The 14,115-nt window shown below is 37.0% G+C and overlaps 1 protein-coding gene across 10 annotated transcripts in view; it reads right to left on the minus strand.

The window, feature by feature from the left end:
• ERBIN (erbb2 interacting protein) overlaps positions 1–14,115 on the minus strand; it is a 109,797-nt gene that overhangs the window by 26,061 nt on the left and 69,621 nt on the right. For all 10 annotated transcript variants that reach the window (XM_024753112.1, XM_024753106.1, XM_024753108.1 and 7 more), the window contains exons 11-15: positions 13,393–13,465; positions 12,965–13,094; positions 12,533–12,648; positions 10,967–11,036; positions 3,154–3,253 (exon numbers count right to left, since the gene is read on the minus strand). In XM_024753112.1, coding sequence (XP_024608880.1) covers positions 3,154–3,253; positions 10,967–11,036; positions 12,533–12,648; positions 12,965–13,094; positions 13,393–13,465 — 489 coding nt within the window. The remainder of the gene's footprint in view (positions 1–3,153; positions 3,254–10,966; positions 11,037–12,532; positions 12,649–12,964; positions 13,095–13,392; positions 13,466–14,115) is intronic.

The raw sequence follows: 14,115 nt of genomic DNA on the forward strand, positions 1-14,115 counted from the left end.
AAATCAAGACCGGTCAATGTCAGCAGCTATAAATGCTACACTAACAACTAGGCTGTGTTTCCAACATTTCTTCACAGTATCAATGACATATCTTTTCTTCCTTAAAGCTGATTTGTCTTGTTTTGTTACCAGAAGGATCCCTGAAGAGAATATAACAATTAAGACACTATAGATATGTGATTATGTGCAGTTCCCTACAAAAAGTAACATGGTAATATATAAATTATTTCATCCAGGTTCTGGCATTCAGAAACCTTCCTAATTCCAACATTGTTCATTATGTACTGGGGGAGGGGTGTTAAGTCAGAAAGAGGGAAATATTTTGGTAAAAAATGACTACTCCGATGGCATGTAAGTACATCTTTGCATGAAACATTATATATAGCTTTACTACGTAAATAAAGTAATTACAAGATATTCTCTATCAAAACTAAGGAAAATTGAAAATTTAACATAAACTCAATACCTACATATCCTGCTATCTGATATTAATATTAAAGATGTGATAACTGTCACATCTTCTTGCTTATTAGGCAACTAAAAAAAGCTTAAAAAATTAATCCACCTGACTATTATATATCACCTTATAGAAGTTTGTGTAGTACAAAATAAAATCACAACTTATTTTCTGCCCATTAGAAGAAAACAACAAAAGGGATTAAAAGCACCTAAAATTAGTTAATATAAAAACTGAAATTCCTGGACTACCCAAATATGGTCAGTTTGATTATTTATGCAAAACTAGCCATAATTATCATTTATTTTTAGCCCTTATTTTGGGCTTCTTAACCTTCTTTAATCTCATATCCAAAGTAAGAATGCCATGAAACCAAATACTAACAACAGGAATAAAGCTTTGAGATGCACCTTCTTCTTTGTTTTCATTACTTGACTCAAAAATTTAATTGCTTTGTGTTGCTGCTTAATATTAAATGAATTAGAGTGTTTGCTCTTGTTTGTTTGTCCAACGTGGTTCAAACTCCTGGGAAACCCTATTGACATACTTTTTGTGGTATACTTGGAAAGGCAAGCAGAGTCAACAGTTTCCAACAAAGTCTATTTCCAGGATTGAGAAGATTTCTCCTCCCGCCTCAGGCTTTTTTGTTACCAGGATTCCTGAAGAGAATCTAACAATTAAAACACTATAGATATGTGATTTTGTGCAGTTCCCTCAGTTTCCTACAAAAAGTAACATGGTAAAATATAAATTATTTCATTCAAGGTTTGGCATTCGGAAATAATCTTCCAAATCCCAATACTGTTCATTATGTACTGGGGGTGGGGATGGGGGTTAAGACTCCACCAGCCTAGCCCAGAAATCTCTAAGAGTTTTAGATTACATCAAAGCAATTTTACACCAGAATTTTTTCAGAACCCCAAAGAAAACTTTTACCATGCCTCTCACTCCTGTCAACTTCTGGTCACCTACACTTTCTACCCTTTAGTGTAAATCTCCCATCTTTTGCGATTCAGGGCATCAGGTAGTAACATCACTTTTTCTGCATTTCAGATGCCACTAGATCTGATCACACTGGCATATTCATTGAGGACTCTAGTATTTGCCTAGAGTGTTTCTCTCTACCTACGACCTGCCAAAATCCTGAACGATGAAAATGTGCGATGAACCCACCTCAACCCTATAATTTCATAATTCCTCGCCCTCAATTCCAATGTCCATCTGCATTTCACCCATGTGATTCACAATCACAGTAATACTCAAGACCTTAGCTTCTGTAATACTTTTCCACCTCCCTGACCACTACACTTGTCCTTCTAAATCATTCACTTCCTTATTATTGCTGGTAAACATCAAGTTCCTTAACCTCATTTCTTTTTCTTCCTGTAAAAGCACTCTAGGTTTTATTTCCTTCTCTATTCACCTTAGATTTCATGATATATTATTTCCACCATTCTCACCTTTCTTGCCCCCTTTTCATACCTATGCAATAAGTCTGTAATGTGGTACTTCAATCACCTACCTTCTTTGCCCTGGAATTTAACCAGAGAAAAATGACATAACCTTGTTGCTTAGAACGACTGCAAATTTATGGTATTCCCTCTTCCTTGCTCCATCTTCAATGCTGCTCAGGAATTCTATTTATTTTAAGTCAGTCTGCTCTGCCACTCCAAATCACTACCACTTCCCTCAAATGCCCTTCCCCCAGTCTTTAGAGGCAATTTTCTCTTTGACTTCACTGAGAAAATAAATGCAATGAAAACTATCAGACTGATATTGCTCCCCGATACCTTGTTTCCCTCAGTTATAAATTTATTGTTAGGTGGATCCATACTTCGCCTTTTTCCTGTTTAAGACTGATTCTTCTCACCAGGCTCAAGATACCATGCCTTTCTTTCAAATTTATTCATCATTATCCCCCTCTTACATCATAAGCTTCTTGAAAGCAAGGATTTAAGATCTTAAATACTCAGATCTGAGACTTCCCTGGCAGTCCAGTGGTTAAGACTCCACACTCCCAATGCAGGGGGTGCAGGTGTGATCCCTGGTCGGGGAGCTAAGATCCCACATGCCATGTGGCATGGCCAAGAACAACAACAAAGACCAAAAACCTAGATCTAACACAATGCCTGGCACATAGGTGGTAATAAAAATGGAATGAACTAAATGTGAAGCATCTCTCGAAGTATTAAAAAATTCCGCCTCAAGGACATTGTTTTGACTCATCTATTTCTTAGAGACACTGTGATAAAGGAAAAAGCTTTTCTTGCAGTTGAAAGGAAATTCACCTGCCTGACCATACCAAATGTAGTTTCTGATTCAGTATTATAAGTATACTACTTACAGTGCTCTCCTTATAATACCCATAGTGAAATACTTTAAAAAACACATGAACTCTAAAAGGACTCAGAATATTATAAACTTATATTTCCTGTTGAAGCCTCTCCCACACTAAAATGCATCTAACAAAATCAAAGGAGTCATTTAAGGAAACATATGGTATACACATACCTCTAAATTCAACTATCTATAATGCTGAGATATTGCCTCTTTTTCCCATTTTCAGAGAACTTCATTAACCAATTCTCCAAATTTTCTTCAAATTAGTAAAAGTCTTTGAGACTTAAAATTCACTTTACACCTTTGCTGTAATTTGTATTTGTTTTTTAAAAGAAAAGAGATTCTTAAATTCCTACCATCCTCAGTCCTTGGTTGCTGAGGGAACATGTAGTTAGTAAGCACCATTTTCTGGGTCTCTGAATCAGTCTCTTTTTGAAGAGGTATCAGGGGTTTGGACTAGGGAAAGAAAATAAATGTTTAGTTTTCAATAATCCTAAAGCAAATACATATCCAGCAATACCTCTGAATAAGTACTCACCATTTTTTCTATAAAGTATCAATGTGTAGGTTACCCCCAAAAATGTTTTTAACATACATAATAAAACTTTAAGATTTGAAACAATATACAAATCTAAAAAATAAAATTTAGCTTTTAATACAAAGCAAACTCATACTGTATTGCAATTATCACTGATCACCAATACAGTTTTAAAAGTTCTCATATATTAAGTACATCCACAATCCAATAATTACTTATCATAGTGATTTTAATAACGCCAAAAACTAAGCCTTTCCATTTTATATTATTTTGCCCCTTCTAGTATTCCCCTTTGGGAAGATGCTTTTGTAGAAATGATTTAGAAGGTTTAGTCTAGTTATCTGCAGGTTTATTTTAGCTGAAAACAGAGTACTTAAACACTAAGTTGTAACCTCTTTTCTGCCCTGTGTCTCCTTTCTCCATTAAAGATACAAGTTACTAAGTGGCAGAACTAGAAAACCCAATCATTTTGGACCTCATTTTTCCTTACGACTCTTTTCCTAACTGGTTATTGTTTTCAATTTACTTCTTAATATAACTCATACTTTTTTGCCAGCCTACTGACCTAACATCCTACCAATCCAAGCCTCGGCTAACTCCAGACAAGCAGGAACTACCAAATCCTCCCCTCACCTGCCACCCTATCAATTAATTCTTTGGACTTACTCTTGTGAAAACCGTGCAGCTAGTTAATGCCATCCTATAATCTTACTCCCACTCAAACATTTTCTCTGTGCCCCTATCCTTCTTCTACAGTAGAGATACTGCCCTGCATCTCAAACATCTTCACTGAAAACTTTCCTTGACCTCCTCAGATAATGAAAATGGTAGATCTACTCCTTTCCCAAGGACAGCACTTCCCTGAAGCCTTCTCAGATACAGGTTGCTTCTTCTCCCACACCTCATTAAACTCTAGTTCAGGCGGTAGAGTTAGTGTTTACAAATGCTATGAGATCATTACTCCTCTCTCAATTATAAACACCTCTTCTTTTGAGGGAGATCAAACCCTGCCCCAACCATTCTAGCTCCTTTCCTAATATCCACTGACCTCCTGATAGTATCCAACTATTTCTGACTCTTTTATGCCAAATCTTTCCACAGTAATGGGTTAATTCCACAGATATAAAATGTAGATGACATAACCATACTTTTAGCCCAGTGATTTCTCAGTAGATGAGGAATGGGTTGGAATGAGGAAAGAAGTCTACTTAGATAGACACAATAATCTGGGAGGGAGTTCCCTGGTGGCCTAGTGGTTAGGATGCCGGGCTTTCACTGCCATGGCCTGGGTTCAATCTCTAGTCGGGGAACTGAGATCCTGCAAGTCAGGCGGCATAGCCAAAAAAAAAAAAGAACATCACTAAATATAACTACATAGGTAAATATAAAAGTTAAAAAAAACAAAAATTATCTGGGAAGGGGAATTCCCTGGCAGTCCAGTGGTTAGGGCTCCAGGTTCGATCCCTAGAACCTGGATCCAGGGATAGTTAGGGAACTATGATCCTGCATGCCATGTGGCACGGCCAAAATTAATTAATTAATTTAATAAATAAATAAATTTTAAAAAAAGAATGGTAAATTCTATGTTTCTTTTAAAAAAAAGAAGAATGGGGCTTCCCTGGTGGCGCAGTGGTTGAGAGTCCGCCTGCCGATGCAGAGGACACGGGTTCGTGCCCCGGTCTGGGAAGATCCCACATGCTGCAGTGCGGCTGGGCTCGTAAGCTATGGCCGCTGAGCCTGTGCTCCACAACGGGAGAGGCCACAACAGTGAGAGGCCCGCGTGCCGCAAAAAATAAAAAAAAAAGAATGATCTGGGAAGCTTTTAAATACTAATCACACCCCTGAAAAAGTTCTAAAATTAACTGTGGTAATGGTTGCACAACTCTCATAAATATATTAAAAACCACTGAATTATGCACTTTAAAATAGGTAAATTGTAGAGAACGTGATTTATATTTCAATAAAGGTGTTATATGAAAACTAATCATCTGTTATTTATCGAGTGCAAAGGCAGAAAGAGACTGAGAACTATTTACCGAGCATCTCCATTCCCTAAATACTTAACTCCAACGATCTTTATTACTATTTCATTTTAGATATTCATTCTACTCCCTTGCCATAATTCCTACAATATAACCTATTAATGTTATTTCTCTGAAATATAAATTCACTCATTCAGCAAGTGTTTGCTAAGTGCCTCCTATATGCAAAGCACTATGACAGGCACTGGGTATAGACTGGCGAGCAAACCATCTTTACTGATTCTGTAGAGCTTACAATATATGAGAGGAGGGATAGTGATAGTAAAATAAATTACAATACAATGTAAGAACTAGATAGGGAGGGTATAAGGTGCTAAGAGAACACAAAGCAGGAGGTATTTGCTTACCAAAATCTTGAGCCATGAGGAAAGCATTCCTGAAAGAACGCCTTCCTAGATGAGGATGAGCACATTAACCAGGTAAGAAGGGGGAGGATGCATGTTCCAAGAGAGCAGAACTCACTTGAGGAAATGAGAATAAAGACGTATGGGGAGGAAGTGAAGCTAGAGGATGAGCAGGCATTTTAAGCAGGTAATGCTAGAACAAGATTAAAGGATCACTTGAGTTGCAGTGTGGTTCTGAATGGAAACAGGGTGATAAGAGATAGGGGCTGTGGGGCTTCCCTGGTGGCGCAGTGGTTGGGAGTCCGCCTGCCGATGCAGGGGACGCGGGTTTGTGCCCCGGTCCGGGAAGGTCCCACATGCCGCGGAGCGGCTGGGCCCGTGAGCCATGGCCGCTGAGCCTGCGCGTCCGAAGCGCCTGTGCTCCGCAATGGGAGAGGCCACAACAGTGAGAGGCCGGCGTAAGGGCTGTGGCAACACCCGAGGCAGAGACCTATCAGGAAGCTACCTCAATAGTCTAAGTGAACACTGTCCAATAGAGATATAATGTGAGACAAAAATGAGAACCATAGATAATTTACAATCTTCTGGTAGCCACATGTTTCTAAAAGGTAAAAAGAGATTAAATTAATTTTGATAATGTATTTAAACTTATATATTCAAAATATTGTCATTTTAATGTGTAATCGATAATAAAAATTGTTGTGATTTTACATTCTTTGTTCATATTTAGTATAGAAAATTCAGTGTATATTTTGCACTTACAGCACATCTCAATTTGGACTAGTCACATGACCATGTCTACTGTATTGGACAGTGCAGGTCTAACTGAAAGATGATGGTGGACTGTATTTAAGGGAAGGCGAAGCAGGAATAAAGCAAAGCACAAAAACATCTGATATATTTAAGAGCTAAGACTAAACAGAGCTTGGTGATTCACTATACTGAAGTACAGGGAGAAACAGTAGTTAAGAATTACATTCCCAGGTCTCTGTCTCCAGCAAGTACTTTTTATTGATCTAGGGAACCCAGGAAAAGAAAAAGATTTGGAGAAGGTGAAATGTTCAGTTTTAGGTTGGTTGAATTTGAGACATCTAGGGGGGCAATGTTAAGTAGACAGTGAGTGTGAAGTTCAGGAAAGAGAACTGGGCCGAAGACAGTTGTTAGGAATAATGATGATATAGTCAGTAACTGCATCTTTCCCAGAGGAAAGTATACGGAAAGTAACTAAAGCAGAGCCTAGAGCACCACGAGGGGCACCAACATGTAAGATACTGGCAGAAAAAAAATTCCTGAAAAGGGAACTAAGGCGTGGTCAGTTGAAAGGACAACCAGCAGAGCATGGTAACATAGACACCATGAAGATCTCTCACTTCATTGCTCCTACAAGACTTGCTCATCGGGCTTCCCTGGTGGCACAGTGGTTGAGAGTCCGCCTGCTGAAGCAGGGGACACGGGTTCGTGCCCTGGTCTGGGAAGATCCCACATGGGCCCGTGAGCCATGGCCGCTGAGCCTGCGCGTCTGGAGCCTGTGCTCCGCAACGGGAGAGGCCACAACAGTGAGAGGCCCGTGTACCGCAAAAAAAAAAAAAAAAAAAGACGTGCTCATCAACCCCACCAAGACTGCCACTCTCTTGAACTTTTTACTTTATCACCATCATTCTTTCCTGTCTTTGCTTCTCTTTTCATATCTGACCATATCTCATTATGACCAGTTTCCTGCCAATTATCAAGACCTTGCTGCATTGTCCTTCTCTTGCACCTGGGTTGGCAAAGCTGCAACCCATAATTATTCTAATTGTGTGCTTTCTCTGTATCACACAACTGAGCAAATTAGTACTAACAATAAGTCTATGGTAACAAACTTCAACGGACTCCCAACGTTGCTTGAAAATTCTTCTAAAGTTCCTAAATTGTATTCTGAAGAAGATATTATTGTCAAAAAAAATTTTTTTTAAATAAAAATAGGATTCAAGAACTGCTAAGGGCTTCCCTGGTGGCGCAGTGGTTGAGAGTCCGCCTGCTGATGCAGGGGACACGGGTTTGTGCCCCGGTCCGGGAAGAACCCACATGCCGCGGAGCGGCTGGGCCCGTGAGCCATGGCTGCTGAGCCTGCACATCCGGAGCCTGTGCTCCGCAACGGGAGAGGCCACAAGAGTGAGAGGCCCGTGTACTGCAAAAAAAAAAAAAGAACTGCTAAGAGTTTGGAAACTGCTACATTCTAAGAGTTTTACCGTGTAGATTATTAGCCCTCCCTCTCACAAACTTCATACCCAAGATCCCTCCAAGAACGTTAAGAATCCCTGCCAGAGCTTTTGATTCCATCAGCTTCCATTCCAGTTATCCATCACTCTCTAATATCCTTAATCTCATTTTCCATAGAGTCTCTTTCCAACAACCTATAAACATGCTCTTATCTTGTGCCTAGCTACCAATTTCATGTTCCACTCCTGTTCTTTCTTATCCAATCTTCTTAAAAGACTAATCAACATTCATATGTCTCCATTCTCTCATTTATTTATTCCTTAAACTACTTCAATCTGGCATTTGACATATACTTCTAAAACTGCATTAGCTATAGTCAAGATAAGTTGGCAAGATAGGTATAACTTGCCAAAATATAATGGATATTTTTCAGACTTCATTTGAATGAACCTCTCATTGGCATTTATCCTGTTGCAACTCCTTCCTTTAGGCCAGTTGCTTCACCCTTAACGTAAAAACACCATCATATAGTTTTCCTTGTAAAGAGCAGCCATAGAGGTATGGCCACTCTTCTAAGCCTATTAACCCGCCTGCCACTTAAATGTTAGTATTCCTCAGGATTAATCCATCCGTAACATTTAAAAATATAATCTGACAATAACCCCTTTTGACAAAATAATAAAAAGCTATGAAACCACTTTCAAGAAAAAGCGATTAAGATGATGGACTGAACACACATCTCATGCTACAAGTCTTTTAAATACATTTTACAAATGAAAGGAATATATCTATAATAGTACTGGGGAAAAATCATGCCTTCAGGAGCAATTTTGAGAACGCCTGGAGGTTAAAAATTTAAAAAGTGGAAAAACCAAGAGCACAGAAACCACAGCCTAAATCAAGGCGATGGGTGTGGGTGCAGGTGGGGATGGGGGTGGTCCAAGGCCACCTGAACTGTTCTATGCGTGCCTACCTGGATACACCAAAGGTACTTCAAACTCAATAAACCTAACCAGAACTTCACATCTTCCCATAAACAGATTTCTTTCTCTTGTGGTTCTCTATCTTGGTTATGGTAACAATATCCACCTAGTCACTCAAGCCACATCTCTGAGGCTCATCTTTGCTTTTACTTTCTTCTCACATACATGCATTCCTCACATGTTCCACTGATGTGACCTTTTAAGTTATGCCCTAAATAGACAGTATTTTCCTGGGCCCTGTTATCATTACTCTACTTCAGCCAACACTTTCTGTTGCCTTGAGTATGGCAATGCCCTCCAATAGGTCTTCTCTGGCCTTCCCGCTTGGCACCACCTCCTGCTAAATCCATCTTTCATAATGCAGCCTGCAAAGCCTTTCTAATGTATCAGTCTGATCATGCCACTTGCCTGCTCATATGTTACACAGGTTTCTTATCTCCTGTAGTAGGGTTGACATGTAATCCCAGGACCACTTCTCTTAAACTGATAACATATATGAATAATTGACCATGACAATATGACCAAACATCCAGGTTGCCTGGGACATTCCCATTTTACACCTGCTATTCTGACACTTATCAAAGAGGCCCCTTTCACTAACAAGTGTCCTAAAATAGACAATAAATTAGTCACCCTAATCATAACAATTTTCCACTGAACCTGAATATGACCTTAGAATCCATTAAAAAAATCATAATTTATCAAAGTTGACATGCAAGATTTAAAAAATCTATTTGCCATCCTTGAAATATAATGTGAGTTCCTTTGTATGGCATATGTGATCCTCCATGACCTGATCTGTGTCCACCTCTGTGGCCTCACATCCCACTCTTCCATCTCACAAGTTATGCTCTAGTTATAAAACCACTTGTAGAGGTACTGAATATACTACACTGCTTCACTAATAAGTGCTTAGGCTCATGATATTCCTTCTAACCAGAACACTCTTCCCCTTTCTTTAATCCTATTACTCTTTTTTTTTTTTGAAAGGAGCTGTAAGTTATTTTATTTTTTAAATAAATTTATTTTTGGCTGCGTTGGGTCTTCATTGCTGCACGTGGGCTTTCTCTAACTGCGATGAGTGGGGACTACTCTTCGTCGCGGTGTGCAGGCTTCTCATTGCGGTGGCTTCTCTTTGTTGCAGAGCACGGGCTCTAGGCGTGTGGGCTCAGTAGTTGTGGCTCACGGGCTCTAGAGTGCATGGGCTTAGTTGCTCAGTAGTTGTGGTGCACGGGCTTAGTCGCTCCACAGCATATGGGATCTTCCTGGATCAGGGCTCAAACCCGTGTACCCCTGCATTGGCAGGCAGATTCTTAACCTTAGCGCCATGAGGGAAGTCCCAGCATGGCTCACTCTCAATTTCATTTGAGTATCTGCTTTACTGTTCCCTTCTTCAGACAGATACTTCCTAAATCACTCTATCTAAAATAGGATGTTTACTCCAACCCTGCTATCAGGGTTCCAATAGCAGGGTTGTTCCAATGCCTATCAAACTTTATTTTTCTCTGTAGTTCTGAAACATTATTATGTAGTTACTTATTTGTCTCTGTCTCCCATGAGAATGTAAACTCAATGAGAATGTAAGAAGATTCTATTTGCTTCATCAGTATAACTCCAGCTCCCAGAGCAGTTCATGTCCTACTGTAAGCTTTCAATAAATTTGTCAAAGGGAAGTCCAAGGAACAAGTCTAAATTCCTTAGAAATACTTCTTCAAGGTTTGTCAAAGTGCTTGATTAGAAGCATAACAATCAAATTTATACAGATATAAGCCACAGAGAGTCTCTATAAAAATGTTAAAAAGTTAGGGAGAATTCTGTCCTAATCTATCTTTTTACAGATATAGAAGTTAGACAAGCCCCAAAGGACTTACCGTTCATGAATCTACACATATTTCACAAAAAATTATCTGTATCTAAGTATTTTCCAGTATTTTCCTTATACATGTGTCTTTACATGTGTACCAGATTAGAACTGCTGTTAAATAATCCTAAGTAAATTAGAATGCATAATCATATAGAATAACTGGAATTCTATCAATTTACAAAATCAGAATGTCTACCTGATTATCTGAGAGCCACATAGCAGTCAATTGCTGTAGCTTTGTAAAGCTAAAGGGCAAATTTTTTAATCTGTGGGAAAAAATACAAACAAAAATTAAACTTTAAAAATGAGAAATGTTAAAATGAGAGCTAGATCTAATGGTCTTCTAAACAATGTTATATTATTGCATATGAAAATAGGAGAAAAACATTTAATTCAGGAGAAAACCCAGTATAGGTCTTTGAACAGGATATAAGACAAAATACTATTCAGTTTTATAAGAATTAATTTTAAAAATATAATTCTTCAATTGAATCAATTTTACTGGGGGAAAAATGGATAATCTAATAACCTCAAAAAAAATTATCTGCTAAGAAAAACTAGCAACTATCCCTACCGTACTGCAAAGGCAAGGACAAATTAAACAATATCTCATAAAATTGCTTTGGATGTTTTACTTGCCTTTACAGAGAACAAACCGTTATAGGAACCACTCTGAGTAAGAGCTTGTTATAAATACTGCACTCTTTTTATTTCATTGTGACCCAGCACTTTCATACTCAAGAAGACTATTTTAACACTATAATGAGTAAAAACAAAGTAATAGCAATACTCAGTAGAATGCTAAATTGGAACAGCACCCTACTTAAACCTTCTGTCTTATGTCTATCTATTCTATGCCTAACTTTCAAGGAACCTAGGGAATCTAGGTCTCTAGAAACCTAGGGTGCTGGAACTTAGGGATCTAGTTTTAGGGGACAAAGTATGGGCTGAAACAAGGATTTAATTTTAAAAGGGATTTAATTTTAATGATTTAATTTTCAACCACACTGGATAGCTATAATTAATAATTTAAAAGGAGGGGCAGGGACAGTAGTTCTTCTTAAATAAAATGGAACAGTCTAAATACCCTAACTAGTCAGAAAACTGAGTTTACATTAAAGCTCTATCTTACAAGCTATCTGAATCACCTTAAATCTGAGTCTTAATTTTCTCCTCCATAAAATGGGAATACCCATTTATTATTTTATAGGGCTGTTTTGAATACTTTGTAAGATACTACAAAAGCAAAATGTAAAAATGCCATTACAATGTTCTTTTATCACTATTAGTATCTTTATATCAGAAAAAATTATGGACAATCTGTTAACTTAAACACTGTTCCAGTTTGTGATCTATTTTGCTCTATACCTTGGCTGTGTTGTCCAAAATTATTTGAGTGGGTGTCTAATCACACCTTTGCCCAGATTAATACAAGGAGTAGATTAGATTAAAAGCTGCTTTGTTCAACAGCAGTATTAAGGTGAAGATCTGACTTTAGAAATAAAAATGGCTACTATAAGGAGATAATTAAGACTATATAGCTAAAGTCAACATAAAATGAACTGTGACAAATAACCACAGTACAATAATTAACATCAGGTAAAATTAAATCATTCTTTCAAATGAAAATTCTACACAAAAAACCAAAAATATATATGAAAAGAAAAACATGCATTAGATTTTCTAACACATATAATGAAATTTTAATTTCATCCAATAGATGTCTTCTACAAACCAAATGATGAATTACATTGTTACAAACCTATTGTCACTCAAATTAATGACTTTTAATTTTTGCATATCACCCATTTCCTCTGGAAGTGTCTCAAGTTTATTGGAATGGAGAAACAGCACAGTTATATTTTTCCAGCTTCCAATCTGAAAGAGAAACAGACTTGTGGATCAAAACTTCGCCTACTGCTTAACAGACATTAAGTAAAGTATCATTTTCAAAAGTTATAAAAAATACTCTTCTCATTTATAAAAGGAATTATATTTTCCCTTTTCAATTATTAACTTCCATATATGAAGAAAAGTATTTAGGTATCTCTTGAAAATCAATATAGCTAATTATTATTCAGAAAATAAATAACTTAGTTACAAAATTATTTCTGAAAATAAAGAAAACCACACTGGATAGCTATAATTAATAATTAGAAATATAAAAATTCAAAATAAATTTTAAATACAGTACCTCTGGGGGTAACTGTTGTAAGTAATTATGATCTGCAGCAAATGTTCTTATATTAGTAAGCTGCCCAATAGATGAAGGCAAAGCTTCAAGTTCATTGAAGCTACAATCCAGTTCTTCTATTGACACTAACCTTTAATTAAAAAAGAAAGCACATATTTTAACAAAAGATTTCCTGTATATCATTCAAAACTTAAGAACATATGACTATTTGAACTTGACTTTAACAAACGTAGAGAAAATCTACTTCTACAGTTCACCTGTAAAAAAATCAGCCTGCCTTCATTATAAATAAACCCAACCTGCAACCAACTGCTTATTTAAATGTTTTTGGAATCTCCTTTAGGTGTTAACAATTATCTGAAAACAATATATGGCATGCTGAACCGAAAGAAAAATCTTCTAGTTCTATTAATACACAAAAATCTTACCCTCCTATAGAGTCTGGCAGATACATTAACTGATTTTCATCTATTTTAAGAGTTGTTACATTCTTCAATGAACCTATTGAGGGAAGAAATAATATACAATTTTCCATCTTGAACTAGAATCAAGTCAACCAACAGTCAATGTGAGCACATATTACATTTGACATGAATCATAAAGAACTTTTAAAAACCAACATATCTAAAAAACATACCATCCCAACCCCACCAACTCTCTATTCCCTCACCCTGTATTTACAATTTTCACATACATACTACCTCTTAACAGTAGTGTATATTTATCGATTTAACCCTCACTAAAATGTAAGCTTCATAAAAGATGTACTTTTTGTCTCCCTTTGCTAACTGTGGTAGCCATGCTCCTTAAAACAATGCCATGATGGCACAGTGAAGATACACAATACAAACTTACGGTATCAATGGATTAAAGAAGTGGTACTATGACCATAGTTTTCTTAAGTGTATAACAAACTATTCTATATATTGTACATATACTAAATACTAAAACAATAAAAATGGAGTTTAATTTAAAATTAAAAGTGTTGAATAAATTATGGTAGAGCTTGCAAAATGAAACCTGAGCTAAAACAGTTATGTAATTCAATTGAAAAATATGTAAAAATAATTCTGATTTTTATATTTAAACAACATGAAGATGCCAAGATTTAAGTTTTTGGTTCTTTAAGATAATTCAATTTCCTTGATGCA

The sequence above is a fragment of the Neophocaena asiaeorientalis genome, unplaced genomic scaffold, assembly GCF_003031525.2.
Source record: "Neophocaena asiaeorientalis asiaeorientalis breed wild unplaced genomic scaffold, Neophocaena_asiaeorientalis_V1.1 scaffold399, whole genome shotgun sequence".
In the NCBI taxonomy this organism is placed as follows: Eukaryota; Metazoa; Chordata; class Mammalia; order Artiodactyla; family Phocoenidae; genus Neophocaena; species Neophocaena asiaeorientalis.